This window comes from Chiloscyllium plagiosum, chromosome 13 (assembly GCF_004010195.1).
Source record: "Chiloscyllium plagiosum isolate BGI_BamShark_2017 chromosome 13, ASM401019v2, whole genome shotgun sequence".
NCBI lineage: Eukaryota > Metazoa > Chordata > Chondrichthyes > Orectolobiformes > Hemiscylliidae > Chiloscyllium > Chiloscyllium plagiosum.
Genome location: NC_057722.1, coordinates 67,101,142 through 67,123,707, shown reverse-complemented (window position 1 = coordinate 67,123,707; position 22,566 = coordinate 67,101,142). Strand labels below are relative to the sequence as shown.

General features: G+C 45.0%; 2 protein-coding genes across 4 annotated transcripts in view; one reads left to right on the top strand and one right to left on the bottom strand.

Moving 5' to 3' along the window:
- The window catches only part of LOC122556165 (glutathione hydrolase-like YwrD proenzyme), a 65,167-nt gene extending 50,783 nt beyond the window's left edge, over positions 1-14,384 (bottom strand). Inside the window, exons 1-4 of one of the 3 annotated variants that reach the window (XM_043702678.1) lie at positions 14,288-14,384; positions 8,252-8,375; positions 5,614-5,767; positions 4,661-4,814 (exon numbers count right to left, since the gene is read on the bottom strand). In XM_043702678.1, the coding sequence (XP_043558613.1) occupies positions 4,661-4,814; positions 5,614-5,767; positions 8,252-8,357 (414 nt within the window). In that variant the 5' untranslated portion in view covers positions 8,358-8,375; positions 14,288-14,384. Of the gene's footprint in view, positions 1-4,660; positions 4,815-5,613; positions 5,768-8,251; positions 8,376-10,948; positions 11,082-13,054; positions 13,093-14,287 lie in introns of those variants that run through there. The other 2 variants (XM_043702679.1, XM_043702680.1) reach the window with 2 other exon arrangements.
- LOC122556167 (keratin-associated protein 5-1-like) overlaps positions 14,354-22,566 on the top strand; it is a 42,274-nt gene continuing 34,061 nt past the window's right edge. Inside the window, exon 1 of the mRNA XM_043702681.1 lies at positions 14,354-14,407. The gene's annotated coding sequence lies outside the window, so the exon portion shown is untranslated. The remainder of the gene's footprint in view (positions 14,408-22,566) is intronic.

The following is a 22,566-nucleotide window of genomic DNA, read 5'->3' as shown; positions in this document are numbered from 1 at the left end:
GAGATGGATCTGGGTGGGATACTCTTCGGAGGGTCGGTGTGGACTGGTTGGGCGAAAGGGCCTGTTTCCACACTGTAGGGAATCTAATCTTAAAAAAAAACTGTGATCATTGTAACTTCACCCAGTAAGTTATGAAGCGGGCTAGGTGGAGAGCTAATATTACAGCTCATTTACTATTGCTTCTTAGAGCCAACAATTGGGATTCAAACAGAGTGAAATTGCTGCAAATCATATAATCTTACACTCGACACACATACAGGTAATATATAACTCAATCATATCACACCAAAGGTGTGACACGGTGCCTCAGAGGTCAGCACTGCTGTCTCACAGTACCAGGCTAACATGTTCAATTCCACCCTCAGGCAACTGTCTGTGTGGAATTTGCACATTCTCCCCATGTCTGCATGTGTTTCCTCCCACAGTCCAAAGACGCGAAGGTTAGGCAAGGTGTCAAGGGATGCGTGGGTTAGATGGATTAGCCCTGGGAAACGCAGGGTTATCAAGGAGTGGGTCAGGGTGGGATCTCTTCAGAGGGTCAGAATGGACCAAACAGCCAGCTCCCACACTGTAGGAATTCTATGATTCAAAACTCTTTTGCAAATTTTTTTTTTTAACCAGAAGATGGGCCCATTTATTTTAAACCTTGTTAATCGGTGATATTATTGTACAAACACTTCACTGCAAGTACACAGTTGTTTCTTTCCTCCCGTAAGTAACGTCAAATACCCTGCATCCTAGGACAGAACCTTCCAAACCCAGAACACTTCAATCAAGAAGGACAGGGGTAGCAGATACATCGGAACACCACCACCACGAAATTCGTCTCCAATCCAGTTTCCATCCTGACTTGGAAATTCATCCTGATGAAGGGCTTTTGCCCGAAACGTCGATATTCCTGCTCCTCGGATGCTGTCCAGCACCACTTTAATCTAGACTTGGAAATTCATCGCCGTTCCTTCACAGTCGCTGGGTCAAAGTTCTGGATATCCCTCCCTAACAGTATTGTGGGTCAACCCACAGAAGGTGGACTGCAGCAGTTCAAGAAGGCAGGTCACCCCCACCTTCTCAAGGGGTAACTAGGGACGGGCAATAAATCTGGCCCAGCCAGCAATGCCCAGATCCCACGAGGGAATTTAAAAACAACAACAATAACTTTGCACTTATGTGGCAGCTTTAATGTGGTGAAACATCCCAAAACAAGGTTAAATATCACAACACCAGGTATTAGTCCAACAGGTTTATTTGGAATTACTAGCTTTCGGAGTGCTGCTCCTTCATCAAGTAGTTAGTGCTAGCAGGATCGTAAGACACAGAATTTATAGCAAAACAGGCAGACGATGCCTTGATTTAACATCTAATCCAAAAGGCAGCCCTTCTGACATTACTCCATCAACACTGCACCACAGGAGTGTCAGCCTTGATATTTGTCCTCAAGCCCTATGTAGATCTTGTACCCAGAAGCTACAAAGGCAAGTGTCCTTTTCATGGAGGAGGGCTTCCTAATGAAGGGTTTATGCCTGAAACATCGACTCTCCTGCTCCTTGGATGCTGCCTGACCTGCTGTGCTTTTCCAGCACCACACTCTCGACAAATGTCCTTCGCACGAGGACCCCAACATTGCTCGTTTTAAATAAAATCAATTCACTCCACGTTATATCAAGAACAACTGAAACCACTACACACTGCAGAGGCGATGGGCCCCAACAATATTCTGGCAATAATACTTCTGACTTCTGATCCAGTACTACCTTGGCCCAACCCAAGCTGTTCCAGATCAGGTAAACCATTGGCATCAACGTGGCCATGCGGAAAATTCCCCAGGCCCATCACGTAAGCCAACTTTCCATCCATTGGCTCCATCTATACATCTCGTTGCCTCAGAAAGGCAGTCAACATCATCAAAGACTCCTCCCACCCCGGTTATAATCTGTTCTACCCTCCGTCGGGTAGAAGGTACAAAAGTTTAAACACAGCGACCAACAGATTCAAGAACAGCTTCTTCCCCACTATTATCAGACTTCTGAATGCATCTCTCAAATTTCAAATTTAATGTTGACCCCACTCTTTGCGCACCTTCTCTGCAGCTGTAGTACTGTATTCCTTGCTCTGTTCTATACAAAGCACTTTGTATGAACTGCCAGTACTACACGCAAAACAAAACTTTTCACTGTACTTAGGTACGTATGACAATAATAAATCAAATCGAAAAGATGATGTGTGCACACAAAGGCAGGATTATTTCGTCCTGACAAGCACTGCCCCATCAGTGTACTCTCCATCATCAGCAAAATGATGGAATGCGTCAGAGGCAGTGCTCTCAGGGTATGGCTAGCTACTGCTGGAGCACAAGTCTTCAGCAGTTCTGCTAGAACACTGGCACGGCCAATGGCCTTTGGGGCATCCTTACACCCCCACCCCAGGCATTTTTTAAAATATCACGTGGAGTGAATCAATCTGGTCTCCTTCCTATCGGAAGGATATTGTGAAACTTGACAGGGTTCAGAAAAAAATTACAAGGATGTTGCGAGGGTTGGAGGATTTCAGCCATAGGGAGAGGTTGGATATGCTGGGGCTGTTTTCCCTGGAGCGTTGGAGGCTGAGGGGTGACCTTATAGAGGTTTATGAAATCATGAGGCACAAGGATAAGATAAATAGACAAAGTCTCTTCCCTGGGTTGGGAGAGTCCAGAACTAGAGAGCATATGTTTAGAGTGAGAAGGGAAAGATATAAATGGGACCTAAGGAGCAACATTTTCACGCAGAGGGTGGTAAGTGTATGGAATGAGCTGCCAGAGGAAGTGGTGGAGGCTGGTACAATTACAACATTTAAAAGCCACCTGGATGGGTATATGAATAGGAAGGGTTTGGAGGGATATAGGTCGGGTGCTGGCAGGTGGGACTAGATTGGGTTGGAATATCTGGTCGGCATGGGCGGGTTGGACTGAAGGGTCTGTTTGCATACTGTACATCTCTATGACTCTTATTAGAGGCTTGTACCTGTGATGCTGGGGACAGTCAGGGTTTCTTGCTGAAGATTGTTACACATGTTTCAGCCTTCTCTTCTATACCAGCAAAGCCCACACCCACTGAATGAATAAATTAAAGTTGTAAAGGAATTACCTGATCACTGACATTCAGTTTGAGTTCCCCTAGGGCCATTTGGGCTACTGACTTCTTACAGCCTTTGCCCAGACATGGACCAAAAGAACTGAATTCCAGAGGCCCTTGATATCAAATAACTGCGCACAGTGTCAAGGCTCCTGAGCAAAATGGAAGTCAGGGTGAAAACTCTCCATTGATTGGAGTCATAGCAGGAAGATGCCTGTGATTGCTGGAGGTTAGTTATGTCGGTTCCAGGAGATCACTCCAGGAGTTCCTCAAAGTAGAATTCTAAGCTCAAAACTCTTCAGCTGCTTCAATAATGATCTTCCCTCCATCATAAGGTCAGAAGTGGGGATTTTCACTGATAATTGCACAATGTTCAGCACTATTTGCAAATTCCTCAAATCTAGCCAATGTCCAAATTCAGCAAGACCTGGACAACATCCAGGTTTGGCCTGATACGTGGCAAGTAACCTTCACAACTGCACACGTCCAAGGTAATTATTATTTTGAACTAGAAGAATTTAACCATCACCCCCTAATGCTTAATAGCATTACCATCACTAAATCCCCCCACGATCAAAATCCTGGAAGTTACCAATGATATGAAACTGAATTGGAGCAGCCATCTAAATGCTGTAGCTAAAGACCAGGTCAGAGGTTAGGAATTGTACAGCATGTAGCTCACCTTCTGACTCTCCAAAGCCTGTGCACCATCTACAAGGCACAAGTCAGGAATGTGACTTGCTTTGATGTGTGCAACTCCAACAACACTCAAGACGTTTGATACTATCGAGGGCAAAGTGGCCCACTTGATGAGAATCTCAATCCACAAGCTTCAACTTTTGCTTCCATCACCCCAACAGATAGTGGTAGCACAATGTACCAACTGCAAGCAGCAAGTCTCCTCCAATAGCACCTTATAAACCCATAACTGCTACCACCTAGAAGAACAAGGGCAGCAGATACATGGGAACATCATCACCTGCAATTCTCCTCTAAACTATTCACCATCCCGACTTGGAGCTATATCACTGTTGCTGAGTCAATTCTTGGCACTCTGACTCTATTAATTCCTTTCTGAACACCACAATGCATGACCTTCCACACAGACTACAGCAATTCATGAGCATGGTGTCAAGAAGCCCTAAAAAACTACAGTCAATGGGAATTAGGGGAAAAAACTCTCCTCTGGAGACAGAACTGACTCACTACCATCTTCTCCAGGACGACTAGAGATGGCCACGAAATGCTGGTCTCACTGGAGATGCCCACATCCCATGAGGGAATATTAAAAGAAAACTGAGTCACAGCTGATATAAAAGGCTGTGAAGGGATTTGTAACCATTGATGGAAGTCTCAAAACCAAGGGGCCAATATTGGTCATTGATCCTCCCATTGCTTTCATTGCTGTCTTCAGTGTGGTCTGGCTTGTAAGGAAAGTAGGTTTGAGCTCAATGTATGGTCTTCTTCCCTTTTTGTTAATTTTAGCAAAACAAGGAGACTTGATATGGAAAGAAAATATTGTTGGAAGATTACTGAAAGTCATACTTCACCTTCTTACTTCCAAAGAGATGAACTGTATCACACCAGCCAGCAGCTGCCCCAGGCACAGTGACAAGGTTGGCATGATTCAACGGTAAAGGATTCGTCTCAACAAAGCCTTCCTTTTTTAACAAGTCAAGCGTCAATAACTGGGGAGACCTGCCACTGCAAAAGGGAAAAGAAAAAAAAAATCATATCAATGATCATCACCAGATACCAAATTCTATAATACAGTGAAAAATATAGAACGTGAATTGTTGCACTGTCCAGTACTGCATTTAAGGCTTTTGCATACATGGGTTATTATACTGAATGGCATGTGACCAGGTGGCTCACAAAGGAAAATGGCCTGGACAGCATGTCCTGAATGACATTTGCAGCTTGTCAAAGTAACCAGAAATCTGCAACAAGCATTCGAGAATGCGGGAGAAACTCAGCAGATCTGGGAACATCTGTGAAGAGAGAAACAGAGTTATAACATTACACGTCCAACACAAATCTACGTCAGTTCTGAAGAATTGTCACAGCTGACTTGAAATGTTAATTCTGGTTCTCTTTTCGCAGATGCTGCCAGACCTGCTGAGTTTCTCTTGAATAGCTGTGTTTGTTTCCGATTTCCAGCATCTGCAGGACTCTGCTATTCAGGGTTGCGATTTGTGAAACCAGTTACAGAATGGAGAAGGCACTAGCTCTTACAGCCTTCAGATTGCAGGGAGTAGTGCACCACACATGGTTTATGAACAAAAGCATTTTTTGGATCAGTGGTGCTGGAAGAGCACAGCAGTTCAGGCAGCAAACGAGGAGCAGCAAAATCGACGTTTCGGGCAAAAGCCCTTCATCAGGAATAAAGGCAGAGAGCCTGAAGCGTGGAGAGATGCAGTTAATCTCTCAACATTAGTCAGCTGGGGGATGCAGAGCAGGGGTGCAACACAGATGACTATGAATTTCAGCTACTGTTTCTTACCTTCCATTCAGTCCATATACTTTCTTAGTTGGACCATGGTAAAAAAGGCAATTGCAGTCTCCACCAATACCAGTGCTGAATGGTTCAGTAAGATTCAAGACTGCTGCCATAGCAACCGCAGCATCTGCAGCATTTCCACCTTTTTTCAGTATGTCTGTAAAAGTCAATATTACTTGTGAAATCTTACACTAAGACCAGCTGATCTGACACATGCAAATGACACTAACTTTCTGCACTCTGTAAATTATGTAATATTTTCACAGCCAATTTCTTGCTTATTGATTTGAACTTATTTTTCCTTCAATAGCTTTAGGGTGGCTCAGTGGTTAACATTGCTGCCTCACAGCGTCAGGGACCCGGGTTCAATTCCCGCCTCGTGCAACAGTCTGTGTGGATTTCCTCTCACAATCCAAAAGATGCGCAGGTCAGGTGAATTGGCCAGGCCAAAATTGCCCATAGTGTTAGGTGCATTAGTCAGAGAGAGGTTTAGAGTAGGGGAATGAGTCTGGGTGGGTTACTCTTCGGAGAGTTGGTGTGGACTTGTTGGGCCAAAAAGCCTGTTTCCATACTACAGATAATCTAATCTAATCTTCAGTTTCAATGAAGGGGAGCTTGTTTGGTGCAACAAGATTTGGAAAATCTGTAGGCTTGAATTAATAAGCGGAGTGTAAATTGAGGTAGTAGTGGTGTCATTGGACTAGTAATCCAGAGCTCCAGCTTAATGCTCTGGATGCATGAGCCCAAATCTCACCAAGGCAAATGGTGAAATATGAACACAATCATTTCAATGGAATTAAAAGCTAGCCTAATGGCAATCTTGTTTTTTTCATTTATTTGCGAGATGTGGGCATTGCTGGCTGGGCCAGCATTTATTACCCGTCCCTAGTTGCCCTTGGGGAGGTGGGGGTGAGCTGCCTTCTTGAACTGCTGCAGTCCACCTGCTGTGGGATGACCCACAATGTCCTTAGGGAGGGAATTCCAGGATTTTGACCCAGTGACAGCGAAGGAACGGCAATATATTTCCAAGTCAGGATGGTGAGTGGCTTGGAGGGGAACTTGTAGCCAGTGGTGCTCCCATTTATCTGCTGCTCTTGTCTATCCAGATGAAAGTCATCATCCGTTTGGAAGGTGCTGTCTGAGGATCTTTAGTGAGTCTCTGCAGTGCATCTTGTAGATAGTACACACTGCTGCTACTGAGCATTGGTGATGGAGGGAGTGAATGTTTGTGGATGTGGTACCAATGAAGTGAGGTGCTTTGTCCTAGATGGTGTCAAACTTCTTGAGTGTTGACAGAGATGCACTCGTCGAGGCAAGTGGAGAGTATTCCATCACACTCCTTACTCGTGCCTTGCAGATGATGGACAGGCTTTGTGGAATCGGGGGTGAGTTACTTGCTGCAGTTTTCCTAGCCTCTGACCTGCTCTTGCAGCCACTGCATTTATGTTGTAAGTTCAGTTGAGTTTCTAGGTAATGATAGCCCCCAGGATGTTGATAATGGGGGATTCAGGGACAGTAGCACCATTGAATGTTGAGGGACCCTTCTCCATGCTGTAGACATCTTGACTAACAGTCAGGAGACCCACTAGCTCGACAACCAACATAGAACATAGAATCATACAGCACGGGAATGGGCCCTTCGACCCACAATGTCGTGTTGAACATGATGCCAAATAAGACTAATCCCTTCTGCCTGCCCTTGGTCCATATCCCTCTATTCCTTGCATATTTGTGTGCACATCTAAAAGTTCCTGTTACTCTCTATAAAATAAAACATTTTACTGCCAGCACACAAATTGAACTGTGAAAAATTTCTGCCACTATTACACTCCCACCTCCAAAAAACCAACACCCATCCCCACCACCACCAAGTCCCCCCACATCCAAGTGTCCAGGATAGGTTGGATAAAAGTCAACATTCCTACGAATCTGAGGCAAAAACAGAAGTTGCTGGAAAAGCTCAGCAGGTCTGGCAGCATCTGTGAAGAGAAATCAGAGTTAACGTTCAATTAACATCAGTTTAACCAACATTTTTCTTGCTATCATCAGTTCTGAGGAAGGGTCATTAGATCCAAACCGTTAACTCTGATTTCTCTCTGCAGATGCTGCCAGACCTGCTGAGCTTTACCAGTAATTTCTGCTTTCGTTTCTGATTTAAAGTATCTGCAGTTCTTCTGGTTTGTTATTCCTGTAAATTTGCCTGCAGAGTGCATCTCGTTCGATCCTCACCCAGGTGAGTAATGCTGCGGTGATGCTGTGTTTCAGGTAAGCCATGCTATATTACTTGTGTTTACTCTTACAGCTCGCCATGCTGCCCCAGTGTACTCACAATATACTTAAGGAATTCCGGCTGTGAACATTAATGGAAACTATTGAAAGAATGATCTATAGCTGGTGTGAATTTGCTCGGAATTCCTTCACTCCAGTGCTGCAGCTGCATTGCGGGCTCTGCAGAAATCTTGTTTGGGCAGGTCAGGTTCTGGTGAACCTCCAGCAAAGTTCCAGTGGCACAGCGAGAAGGGGAGATGCACCCCCTCTCCTCTGTGGCTGCCAACCGATTTGAATGCACGCCAACATCCCTGTTTACAGCTGAATGAGCACTGGTTATTTGCCAGACCAATAACCGTGACCAAAACCTCACCAAGTCCTGCGTTTGTAGCTAGTGGTTGGCTGCTGGCAGTACAACCCCTCGTACATACAATGGGCGATCGGCGAGAAGAAAACTGAAGCATTTTGGTCCACGGCATCCGGCAGATCTGGGCAATCTGTGGATTAAAAACAAATGCACCAGTGGCTACTTTGCAAATTGATGATGCCCACAGCTTTTAATAAGATAACAACATTTAAATTCCATTGTGCATTTCTTCATTATTATCACACACGCGGCTTTATCTCGAAATTACAATGGCTTGAAAATTGAAATTAAAAATCACGCAATACCAGGTTATAGTCCAACAGGTTTATTTGGAAGCACTAGCTTTCAGAGTGCTGCTCCTTTGTAAAGTAGCTACCTGACGAAGGAGCAGCGCTCAGAAAGCTCATGCTTCCAAATAAACCTGTTGGACAATAACCTGGTGTTGTGTGATTTTTAACTTTATCCACCCCAGTCCAACTCCTGCATCTCCACATCTTGAAAATTGAAAATTTTCTAACTCATTTTATTGCCTATCCCTAACTGCCCTGAAATTTCCTATGCAGCAGGAACAGCAAAGTTAAAAAGCAGTCATATACAGAATCTTCAGTAACATTATACAGTTGTCACTGCATTTCTAAAGATTAGATTAGATTCCCTATAGTGTGGAAACAGGCCCTTCGGCCTAACCAGTCCACACCGACCCATTTCCCTCTGACTAACTGACCTAACACTATGGGCAAATTAGCATAGCCAAATCACTTGACCTGCACATCTTTAGACTGTGGGAGGAAATAGGAGCACCCATGCAGACACTGTAGGCTGGAATTGAACCTGGGACCCTGGTGCTGTGAGGCAGCAGTGCTAATCACTGAGCCACCATGCCACCGGTGCAAGAAAGTTTCATCTTAAATTTTCCATATTTCCAGGCATGTGATTTCTAAATTAAAACAGATTAACAGAAGTTTGATGAGCACCACCTCCTCAGCTTTGTGGGCTCCTACTATGGGTCTTCATGTGACCTAGCAAGCCAATTTGTGACCCATGAATCTGTGGATACACAGAACACGATGTCCGACAAGGTGGTGGGGGAGCTGGGCTGCCGGATTTGCTTCCTTTGCATTCCTCCTCCACCAGTGCTCTGTCCCAGATCAGCCACGATCTTACTGAATGGCAGGGCAGATGCAATGGGCTGAATGGCCTACTTCTGCTTTAAGTCTTACAGTCACATCATTCATGTGTTGTGACTCAAAGCGTGGTGCACATTAGCGAACAAATTACTCCTAAATCATTCTCATCAAAGCTGCCACATTTCATTGAGCATTTCGCCATATTGTATGTTGAGATGTAGTTGGATGAGCGAAATAATTCCACAGCAGCCAGCATCCCTTCACTAAGTCCCCCTGTATTTACATGTGCACCATACATGGACTCTGACCAGCCAGCTCAGAGCCAGTCCATACATGGACTCTGACCAGCCAGCTCAGAGCCAGTCCCTACATTGAGGAGAATCCCTGAGACTCCACTACATTATGATATTTATCTTTCATGGAGTCAATCATCAAATATCAATCAAGGAATTACCCCCAAGAGATCTCTAACCAACTTCCATCTCATCTCATCGGGCATAGTCACTTGCATGGACTGCAGTAGTTCAAGAAGACAGCCCACCACCACCTACACAAGGGTGGCCACTAGGAATGGGCAATATATTCTGGCCAGGCCAGCTATTCCCACATTCCATCTGTGAATAAAACAAACCTACTCCAACCTGCCTATTCACAGTTAAAAATCACACACCAGGTTTATTTGGCAGCACTAGCTTTCGGAGCACTGCTCCTTCATCACGTGGTTGTGGAGTATAAGATTGCAAGACATGGAATTTATAGCAAAAGTTTAAAGCGTGATGTAACTGAAATGAGATATTGAGAAAGACCTGGATTATTTGTTAAGTCTCTCATCTTTTAGAATGACCATGTGGGTTTCAGTTCTTTCATATGTAAATCGCAGAACTTTTTTAAAGTTATATTCTCAATGAACTTATTGGTGTCATATCAGCCCAGTTAATGCATTTAAGGTGTGAGGTGCCCTGTGTCAGGCTGTCTGTGCCACAATGTCCAGACTGATTCTAATCTAAAAAACGGATTTACAGAATTTGACATGTAGTTTTTCAGCAAAATAAAATATAATTCTGCAAGTACAAATTCACCCCAAAAACTTGTGTGTGTGTGTGTGTGCGCGCGCGCGCGCTTGCAACAGGGTGGGTTCTGACTGTCTGTGAGAGAGTGTGTGCATGTGTGTGAGTGTAAAGGGGTATAAACCTGTGAGAGGGTGCGTGTGAGTGTGGGAGTATATGTATAAGTGCTTGAGAAAGAACTTGTGTAAGAGAGGGTCTGCGTGAGTGTGTAGGTCTATAGGAGTATGTGTGTGTGTAGGAGTGTCTATGAGTGTGAGTCTGTCTATGTGTCTCTGTCTGTGTCTGTGTCTGTGTGTAGTGCAGTGGGGTCTGAGAGATGGCTGTGCTGATGGAGGTGTTCGGCAATTAATCTAGAGACCCAGATAGTGTTCTGGGGAGCCAAGTTCAAAATCCTGCCTTGGCAAGTCAAGGAATTAAATTAATAAAAATCTAGAATGAATGATAACCAATGTCAAAAAACTCCATCAGGTTTACTAATGCCCTTTGGAGAAAGAATCTGCCATTCCTACCTGGTCTGGCCCACTTGTGTGAACATGGTTGGAGCCACACCTGGCACACAGGAAGATGGTGTAGCTGTTGTCATATCAATTCCAGGACGTCTCTGCAGGGGTTCCTCAGGGTAATGTCCTTGGCCTAAACATCTTCAGCTGCTTCATCAATGACTTTCCCACCATCATAAGGTCAGAAGTGGGATTGTTCACTGATGATTGCAAAATGTTCAGCACTATTCGTGACTCCTTAGATACTGAAGCATTCCATGTTCAAATACAACAAGATCTGGACAATATCCAGACTTGGGCTGACAAGTGGCAAGTATCATTCACACCACACAAACGCCAGGCAATGACCAATTCCAATAAAAGACAATCTAACCACCACTGCTTGACATCCAATGGTGTTACCATCACTGAATCCGCCATGATCAACAACTTTGGGGTTACCATTGACCAGACCTCAGCTGGACTCAGCACATAAAACACCATGGCTACAAAAGCAGGTCAGAGGCTAGGAATACTGTGGCAAGTAAGTCATCTCCTGAGTCCGAAGGGGAGAAAGTGAGGTCTGCAGATGCTGGAGATCAGAGCTGAAAATGTGTTGCTGGAAAAGCGCGGCAGGTCAGGCAGCATTCCAGGGAAGAGGAGAATCGACGTTTCGGATCAGAGCTGAAAATGTATTGCTGGAAAAGCGCGGCAGGTCAGGCAGCATCCAGGGAACAGGAGAATCAACGTTTCGGGCATACGGGCTTATGCCCGAAACGTCGATTCTCCTGTTCCCTGGATGCTGCCTGACCTGCTGCGCTTTTCCAGCAACACATTTTCCGCATCTCCTGAGTCCCCATAGCCAGTCCACCATGTTTGAGGGGCAAGTCAGGAGTGTGACTACACTCTTGTCTGGATGAGTACAATCCGAACAGAATCTTGACACAATTCAGGACAAAGCAATCCAATTGATTGGCACCACATCTACAAGCATCCATTCCCTCCACCACCAACGCTCAGTAGCAGCAGCGTGTACTATCTAAAAGGTATACTGCAGAAATTCACCAATATTCCTTCAACAGAACCTTCCAAACCCATGACCACTTCCATCTCGAAGACCATGTTCCCAGCAGATACATAGGAACACACCACCTGCAAATTCCTTTTAGGGATAGATTTTAGATTACAAGTCCACACTGACCCGCCGAAGTGCAGCCCACCCAGACCCATTCCCCTACACTTACCTCTTCACCTAACACTACGGGCAATTTAGCATGGCCAATTCACCTAACCTGCACATTTTTGGATTGTGGGAGGAAACCAGAGCACCCAGAGGAAACCCACGCAGACACGGGGAGAATGTGCAAACTCCACACAGTCGGTTGCCCGAGGCGGGAATTGAACCCGGGTCTCTGGCGCTGTGAGGCAGCAGTGCTAACCACTGTGCCATTGCCCCTCCAACCTATCCATCATCCTGACTTCGAAGTATGTCTCTGATCCTTCAGTGTCGCTGGGTCAAAATCCTCGAATTCCCTCTCTAATGGCATTGTGGGTCAACTGACAACATGGACTACAGCAGTTCAACAAGGCAGCTCACCACCACCTTCTCAAGGGCAACTAGGCAAGAAAAGTGCTGGGAGAGAGTAAGGACTGCAGATGCTGAAGAGTCAGAGTCAAAAAGTGTGGTGCTGGAAAAAGCTCAGCAGGTCAGGCAGCATCCGAGGAGGAAGAGAGTCGATATTTCGGACATAAACCCTTCATCAGGAATATGGAGGGGAAAGGGGCTGAGAGATTTTACAACATTTGCATACTGGTAAATGGAAATACAACTATCAGCTTGGTCTTGAGCACTCTAATGAGCAAGCACAGAGAGGCATGGAAAGGGTGAATACAGTCAGTCTTTTTCCCAGGGTTGGGGAATCGAGGACTAGAGGGCATCAGTTTAGGGTTAGAGGGGAAAAGAATAAAGGGGAACTTGAGGAGCAATTTTTTTTACACAGAGGGTAGTACGCATATGCAATGAGCTGCCAACGGAAGTGGTTGAGGAAGGTACATTAACAACATTTCAAAGGCATTTGGACAAATACAAAGGAACCTCCGATTATCTGGCATTCGATTATCTGAATATCGGATTACCCGGCAAGATCGCAAGGTCCCGATGCTTGGCTAAACTATGTTATCCAGCGTACGATTCTCCGGATTTTGATTAACCGAACGAAATATTCCCTGTCAGTGTCCTTTGGATAATCGAGGCTCCTCTGTACACGAATAGGAAAGGTTGAGAAGGATATGGGGGTCAGGCAGCATCTGAGGAGCAGGAGGTTTGATGTTTTGGGCATAGGCCCTTCACCAGGAATGTAGGGGAGGAAAGGGAGCTGAGAGATAAATAATAGGGGGGGTGGTGGGGTAACTGGAAAAGCAATAGTTGGATGCAGGCCAGGGGTGGATGGTCATAGGAGGGGAGGGTGGGGCGGACCGGTAAGAAGGAAGATGGACAGGTAGGACGGTGCGGAGTTGGAAGGTTGGATCTGGGTTGAGGTGGGGGAGGGGAGATTTGGAAGCTGGTGAAATCGACATTGATCCCGTATGGTTGTAGAGTCCGAAGCGGACGATGAGTCGTTCTTCCTCCAGTTGGTGGGTAGCTTTGATTGGGCAGTGGAGGAAGCCCAGGACTTGCATGCCCTTGGGGGGAATGTCAGGCGGAAGCTGCAGTGTTCAGCCACAAGGCAATGGGGTTGTTTATTGCGTGTGTCCCAGAGATGTTCCCTGAACCGCTCCATGCGCTGGTGTCCTGACTCCCGATGTAGAAGAAACCGCATTGAGGGTAAAACTGCTGGCCAGGCAGTGACACCATGTTCCAGAAGTGATTAACAAAAGGTTTGATTCCAGACCCACAGCAATGTGGTTGATTCTTAACTTCTCTCTGGGCAATTAGGGATGGGCACGGATGCTCATCCTGTGGACTGTTTATTTTTTGAAAATAAAACGCAATTTTGCGACTTCTGACGATGTGAAAGGTGCTATACAAATTCAAGTCTTTCTTTGAAAACTGCTCTTTGTACTGTAATCCAATTAAAGCAACTGAAGTTGATTCACAAAAAGATGTACACATTCGCTTTGCTCTTTGAAAGCTCCAACCCCGCTTTTAAAGGACTTACGCTCCTTCGCTTATCTCGGTAACTAGTTAGTGAACACTTGGTGAAAATTCTGAAACGACAAGGGTGATTCCAACAGCTATCTGCGCGGTGGAAGGACAGTTGGAAATATACATTCAGTTGAATTGTCGAATGGGAAATTGGTGAATTAAAATGCAATCAGCGTTAAATACCCGAGCAGGCGTTTTAAAGATTGGTGAAAACAACAGTTTACCTTGAAAAATGTCCCACTTAACCACGTTAAACCGACTCAGCAAACTGTAAAATAACCACAAGGCCACTGTTTATACGTGGGTTTCAGGAAGTGGTTCTTGTGTAGCTGTTCCAGGTCAAGGTAATTCAACTTAGAAGTGAATATCTCTGTTATTGTTTCCATTTATAACCAGCAGTTAGCATTTCTGGAGAGTTACAGTTTGGCTGCCTTTGAAACCTCCTTCTGACTCAAACAGTTCATGTCCACGCTGGAAATAAAACCCATTTTATTTCTACCACATTCGTGATTCAGCGTTTCTCATTGACACTTTGAGTGAACTATTAAAATCCCATACGGCCCCAATACGATTTATTTATTTACTTCTGTTTGACCTCTCTCCCCCGAATCGTCCTTGGTATCTTCCAGGGATGACAGATGAAACATTCCTTTTATTTGAGAAATATGCTTTATTCATTAAAATATCTTTATATACATACATAGTCATAGAGTTGTACAGCTCGGAATAAATCCTTCAGCCCAGCTGGTCCATGCTGACTCGATATCCTAAATTAATCTAGTCCCATTTGTCAGCATTTGACCCATATCCCTCTAAATCCTCTACTGATGTGCCCATCTGCTGAAGGAGTTCGGTTCTGCATAGCAGCATACGAAAAAACAAACTTTGGGGTTTGAAATTATCCAGCAAACGAACCAAAAGTATTTCTTACTTATACAAGACTATATTTACATATATTTGAGGCACTGGGAGGGTCCAATAACTGAACAAACTCCCATTTACCTTCAGCAGACAGACCTCAGATGGTGGTCTTTCCCCACTGCGCCTTGGCGGCAGCTGCCCTGAACTTTAGTGTGTCCCTCTGCGTGTAGTGCTGGAGGTTGGAATGTGCCAGTCTGCAACACTCAGTCAGGGGCAACTCCTTGGTCTGCCAGGCCAACAAGTTTTGGGCAGACCAAAGAGCGTCTCGATGGGCCGAATGGCCTTACTTCCACTCCTCTGTCTTATGGTCTTTCTCCACGTTGATGGTCCTCCTAGTCGATGTTGAAACAAAAATGGAAGTTGCTGGAAAAGCTCAGCAGGTCTGGCAGCATCTGTGGAGAGAAATCAGAGTTAATGTTTGGGGCAGAGTGAGCCCACCTCAGAACAGTTGATGTTTGACCCAGTGTGTGTTCTGGAGAACAGACTGTAGGTAGAGCACAGAGCCCTGCGCCATGGAGCTGCTCAGGACGAACCTTGACAAATACCACTCCAGACTTCCTTTGCAAAGGCACAGGCTAGCAGGAGGTGTGTGACAGTCTCTACACTTCCCTCCCCCACCTCCCCACAGCCACTTCGGGGGCAGCATGTGGTGACGCAGAGAGTCCGGCTGTACATGAAGAATCTCACAGGCAATGCCCTTCTCACCACTAGCGGACCGATGTCCTGGTGCTTGTTGGAAAGTTCTAGCGATGAGGCATTCCGCCAAAAGACTTGGATAGAGACAAAAAAATCTGCAGATGCTGGAATTCAAGGTAGACAAGCAGGAGGCCAGCAAGCCAGGCAGCATCAGGAGGTGGAGAAGTTGGTGTTTCGGGCATACGTCTGACAGTCTGAAACTACTGTCTGAGAAGAGACAGGGGAATGGGAATGCACTGCTTTCTTTCCCTTGCCTTTAACCTATCACCTTCATCCCCACCCCCATTTCACCAATTGTACTCTTTACTACTTTCCACCACCCTCCCCTCTGACCTATCACCTCCAACCCCACCCCCATTAATCTATTGTACTCTTTGCTACCTCCTCCCCATTTATCTCTCCACCCTGGAGACTCCCTGCCTCCATTCCTGATGAAGGGCTTTTGCCCAAAACGTTGATTTTCCTGCTCCTCGGATGCTGCCTGACCCGCTGTGCTTTTCCAGCACCACTCTAATCTAGACTTCTTTTGGAACATTCTGTTAGTTTTTAAAACAAGTGTTAACAATGAAGTAAAAGCTGTTTGACAAACCTCAACCAAAAGGACAGGGCATACATTTTCAATGATGTGCAAAAAAAGAAAAGGAGAAAAACGCTTTTTGATCACTCCGGGAGTTGTTAGGGCCTTGAGATATTTTCTAGCCAATTCCGACAGAGATGTAGGAGCGAATTACAGCAGCTTCTGGAATCTATATTAAAACCAAAAATGCTGGAGAGCACAGCAAGTCAGGGAGCATCCACGGAGAGAAAGCAAGCTAGTGTTTCAATTCTAGATGACTTCTTCAGAGCTGACATGAAGTGTGGAGGGGGCAGCAGTTATGCCATGGTTGGGGGGGGGGGTGGAATGACTGGGGAGAAAAGGTGTTGATAGTGCAGATTAAGTGATCGAAATGTGAGAAGGGCAGAACAATGGTGTTATTAACTGCCAAACAGGAAAGAACAGGCAGTCCCACTGGAGTGCGGGGTAGGGGAGAGAGGACACGTCATAGAGTCATAGAGATGTACAGCACGGAAACAGACCCTTCGGTCCAACCCGTCCAAGCCAACCAGATATCCCAACCCAATCTAGTCCCACCTGCCGGCACCCGGCCTATATCCCTCCAAACCCTTCCTATTCATATACCCATCCAGATAGCTTTTAAATGTTGCAATTGTACCAGCCTCCACCACTTCCTCTGAAGCTTATTCCATATACATACCACCCTCTGAGTGAAAACATTGCCCCTTAGGTCTCTTTTATATCTTTCCCCTCTCACCCTAAACCTATGCCCAATGTAACAAGTAAAGCTAAAAGAAAGGGAAGGAAAGGGAGGGAGTTCACAATTTAAAAGTGTTGAACTCAATATTAATTCCAGAAGACTGTGAAGTGAGTGGTATGAAGATGAGATGTTGTTCCTCCAGTTTGCGCTGTGATTCACTGGAACACTGTAGCATGCCGAGGACAGACACGTGGGCATGTGAACAGGACGCTGTGTTACAATGACTGGCTATGGGAAGGTCAGGGTCATGCTTACACATGGACCGGAGAATTCTGCAAAGCAGTAACCTAGTCTGCTCCAGTTTCCTCCCACAATCTAAAGATGTGCAGGTTAAGGTGGATTAGCCATGCTAAATTACCCCACAGTGTCCAGGGATGTGCAGGCTAGGTACGTTAACCATGGGCAATGCAGGGTTACAGGGATAGGATAGGGAGTGGGTCTAGGAGGATCAGTGTGGAGGGTCAGTGTGGACACGATGGGCTGAATGGCCTGCTGTAGGGATTCTAATAAGGCAAAATAATGAAGAACTGACTATCTCGCTCCTGAGTGTAAACTCACAATTCATCTGTGAAAATGTTACAGGTGAGTTGTGCGAGTCATAGAGTCCTAGAGTTGTACAGCACAGAAAAAGATCCTTCATACCAACTCATCCATGCCAACCAGATATCCTAACCCAATCTAGTCCCACCTGCAAGCACCCAGCCCATATCCCTCCAAACAGTTTCTATTCATATACTCATCCAGATGCCTTTTAAATTTTGCATTTGTACTCGACTCCACCACTTCCTCTGGCAGCTCATTCCATACATGCTTCACCCACCGTGTGAAAAAGTTGCTCCTTAGGTCCCTTTTATATCTCTCCCTCTGACCCTAAACCTATGCCCTCTAGTCTGGACTCCCCCACCCCAGGGAAAAGACCTTGTCTATTTATCCTATTCATGTCCCTCATGATTTTATAAACATCTATAAGGTCACCCCTCAGCTTCCAACGCTCCAGGAAATACAGCCCTAGTCTATTCAACCTCTCCATATAGTTCAAATCCCCCAACCCTGGCAACATCTTTGTAAATCTTTTCTGAACGCTTTCAAGTTTCACAACATCTTTCTGATAGAAAGGAGACCAGAACTGCACACAATATTCCAAAAGTGGCTTAATCAATGTACTGTAAAACCACATGACCTCCCAACTCCTGTACTCAATACTCTAACCAATAAAGGAAAGCATACCAAACACCTTCTTCACTATCCTATCTACTCTACTTTCAAGGAGCTATGAACCTTCACTCCAAGATCTCTTTGTTCAGCAACACTCCCTAGGACCTTACCCTTAAGTGTATAAGTCCTGCTCTGATTTGCTTTCCCAAAATGCAGCACCTCACATTTATCTGAATTAAACTCTATCTGCCACTCCTCAGTCCATTGGCTCATCTGATCAAGATCCCATTGTGATCTGAGATAACCTTCTTCGTTGTCCACTACACCTCCAATTTTGATGTCATCTGCAAACTTACTAACTATACCACTTAAGCTCACATTCAAATCATTTATATAAATGATGAAAAGTAGTGGACCCAGCACCGATCCTTGTGGCACTCCACTGGTCACAGGCCTCCAATTTGAAAAACAACCCTCCACCACCACCCTCTGTCTTCTACTTTTGATGTTCTGTATCCAAATGGCTAGTTCTCCCTGTATTCCATGAGATCGCACCTTGTTAACCAGTCTCCCATGGGGAACCTTGTTGAACGCCTTACTGAAGTCCATATAGATCACATCTACCACTCTGCCTTCAGCAATCCTCTTTGTTATTTCTTCAAAAAGCTCAATCAAGTTTGTGAGACATGATTTCCCACGCACAAAGCCATGTTGACTATCCCTAATCAAACCTTGCCTTTTCCAAATACATGTACATCCTGTCCCTCAGAATTCCCTCCAACAACGTGCCCACCACCAATGTCACTGACCAGGCTCACTGGTGTATACTTCCCTGGCTTGTCCTTACCACCTTTCTGAAAAAGTGGCACCACGTTTGCCAACCTCCAATCTTCTGTTATTTCACCTGTGACTATTGATGATTCAAATATCTCAGCAAGACACCCAGCAAACACTTCCCTAGCTTCCCACAGAGTTCTAGCGTACACCTGATCAGGTCCTGGGGATTTATATACCTTTATGCATTTCAAGACATCCAGCAGTTCCTCCTCTGTAATATGAACATTTTGCAAGGTGTCTCCATCTGTTTCCCTACATTCTATATATTCCATATCCTTTTCCACAGTAAATACTGATGCAAAATATAAAAATCCTTTAGATTCTCCTTAACTCTATTTGCCAAAGCTATCTCATGTCCCCTTTTTGCCCTCCTGATTTCCCTCTTAAGTATACTCCTACTTCCTTTATACTCTTCTAAAGATTCACTCAATCTATCCTGTCTATATCTGACATATGCTTCCTTCTTTTTCTTAACCAAACCCTCAATTTCTTTAGTCATCCAACGTTCTCTATACCTTTTCTTTCACCCTAACAGGTATTCTACGTCAGCAAGATCTTTCTTCGAGTGATGAGCATTAAGGTCAAATTCCAATTAACAGTCGACCATCTTTAGTTAAAAAAAGTTGATACCATTTTAGTCAATTTATTATGTCAGAAAAGAACATCAATGATGCCAGCCCATTAGTGGCAACATACAAAATGCTGAGGATTTTCCCGTGGAGGGTGAGGTTTCAGTTTCTGAAAGGCTGTCAATTCTTCTGCGCTTTCTATATCTGCTGGCCCATCCCACTCCACATTTCTGCCTGTTCCCCAAAACCTTTGATTCCCCTCCAGTTACAAACACTTTTTACATCTGTCTCACATCTGCCAACTGTTTTAAACCTAGTTTAATACTTGGAGTATTGTTACTTTGTCATTTCAGAGATCTTATTTAAATGGTTACTTTTGGTACAGAGACAAATGCGATAGCTATGCTGGGTACAGCACGATCACAACAATGATGTGAATGGCCAGTTAATTAATTTTTGTTGCCTTTCCAACTAGCTCTGTAGTCCATTGCGAAGAGTGCTCTGTGAATTGATACCCCTGCAGTGGCAATTTCCTGAAGTCCTTTGCATTTCAGTTGGAGTGGGCAACATTAAAAAAGTTGCAGATTGCCTTACACTTATTCATCTCATTTTTTTCAAAACGTCTATGTGCGTAGCCCAACTCCTTAGCTTTACTTTCAGTTAAGACCATAAGAAACAGGAACAGGATCAGGCTGTTCAGTCCCTCCATTCAATAGGATCACGGCTGATCTGACATTCCTCATGACCACTATCTTGCCGTTTCCCCATAACGCATGATTCCTGCCTGGTCAGCGATCTATCGATCTCAGCCTTAAATATACACAAAGAGTCTGCCCCCGCAGCTCTCTGTGGCAGAGTTTCAAAGACTCACAACTGTCTGAGAGAAGAAATTGTTCCTCATCTCAGTCTGAAATTCATGCCCCTTTATTCTGAGATGATACCCTTGAGTCTTTACATTACATTTTTAACAACTATTTTCAGGGTTTTTTTCACTCATGGGACATTGGCATTTCTGGCTGGCCAGAATTTATTGCCTGACTTGTTCCCTTTGTCTGCCCTTCCTTAACCCCCGCTGTGGGTAAACCCACATTGCCCTCAGTGAGGGAAGTCCAAGATTTTGACACAGCGACAGCAAAGGAATGGCGATACATTTCCAAGTCAGGATGGTGAGTGATTTGGAAGAGAACATGCAGGGGGTGATGTTCCCAGGTATCTGCTGCCTTTTCCTTTTGGATGGAAGTGCTTGTGGGTTTGGAAGGTGCTGTTTAAGGATCTTTGGTAAAATTCTGCAGTGCAAGTTGTATATAGTAATAGACAATAGACAATAGACAATAGGTGCAGGAGTAGGCCATTCTGCCCTTCGAGCCAGCACCACCATTCATTATGATCATGGCTGATCATCCTCAATCAGTATCCTGTTCCTGCCTGATCCCCATAACCCTTGATTCCACTATCCTTAAGAGCTCTATCCAACTCTTTCTTGAAAGTATCCAGAGACTTGGCCTCCACTGCCCTCTGGGGCAGAGCATTCCACACACCAACCACTCTCTGGGTGAAGAAGTTTCTCCTCAACTCTGTTCTAAGTTCTAAGTAATAAGGCCTATCCCTTATTTTTAAACTGTGTCCTCTGGTTCAGGACTCACGCATCAGTGGAAATGCTTCCTGCCTCCAAAGTGTCCAATCCTTTAATAATCTTATACGTCTCAATCAAATCCCCTCTCAGCCTTCTAAACTCAAGTATATACAAGCCCATTCATTCCAATCTTTCAGCGTAAGATAGTCCCGCCATTCCGGGAATTGACCTCGTGAACCTATGCTGCACTCCCTCAATAGCCAGAATGTCTTTCCTCAAATTTGGAGACCAAAACTGCGCAGATTATTCCAGGTGCGGTCTCACCAGGGTCCTGTACAGCTGCAGAAGGACCTCTTTGCTTCTATACTCAATTCCTCCTGTTATGAAGGCCAGCATGCTATTAGCTTTCTTCACTACCTGCTGCACCTGCATGCTTGCCTTCATTGACTGGTGTACAAGAACATCCAGATCTCTTTGTACTGCCCCTTTACCTAACTTGTCTCCATTTAGGTAGAAATCTGCCTTCCTGTTCTTGCCACCAAAGTGGATAACCACACATTTATCCACATTAAACTGCATCTGCCATGCATCCATCCACTCAGCTAGCCTGTCTAGGTCACCCTGTATTCTCCTAACATCCTCCTCACATTTCACCCTGCCACCCAGCTTTGTGTCATCAGCAAATTTGCTGATATTACTTTTAATACCTTCATCTATATCATTAATGTACATTGTAAAAAGCTGCGGTCGCAGAACTGATCCCTGAGGCACACCACTGATCACCGCCTGCCAATCCGAAAGGGAGCCGTTGATCACTACTCTTTGTTTCCTGTCAGCCAACCAATTTTCAATCCATGTCAATATTTTGCCCCTAATACCATATGCCGTAATTTTGCTCACTAACCTCCTATGTGGGACTTTATCAAAGGCTTTCTGAAAGTCCAGGTAAACTACATCCACTGGATCTCCCTTGTCTATCTTCAGAGTTACATCCTCAAAGAATTCCAGAAGATTAGTCAAGCAAGATTTCCCCTTCATAAATCCATGCTGACTCTGACCTATCCTGTTACTGCTATCCAGATGTGTCGTAATTTCGTCCTTTATAATTGACTCCAGCATTTTCCCCACCACTGAGGTCAGACTAACTGGTCTATAATTCTCTGTTTTCTCTCTTCCTCCTTTCTTAAAAGGTGGGACAACATTAGCCACCCTCCAATCTGCAGGAACTGATCCTGAATCTATAGAAAATTGGAAAATGATCACCAATGCCTCCACGATTCCTAGAGCCACCTCCTTCCGTACCCTGGGATGCAGACCATCAGGTCCCGGGCACTTACCAGCCTTCAGACCTAACAGTCTCTCCAACACCATTTCCCTGCCTAATTAAATTCCCTTCAGTTCAGGTCCTTCAGCCACTATTACATCTGGGAGATTGC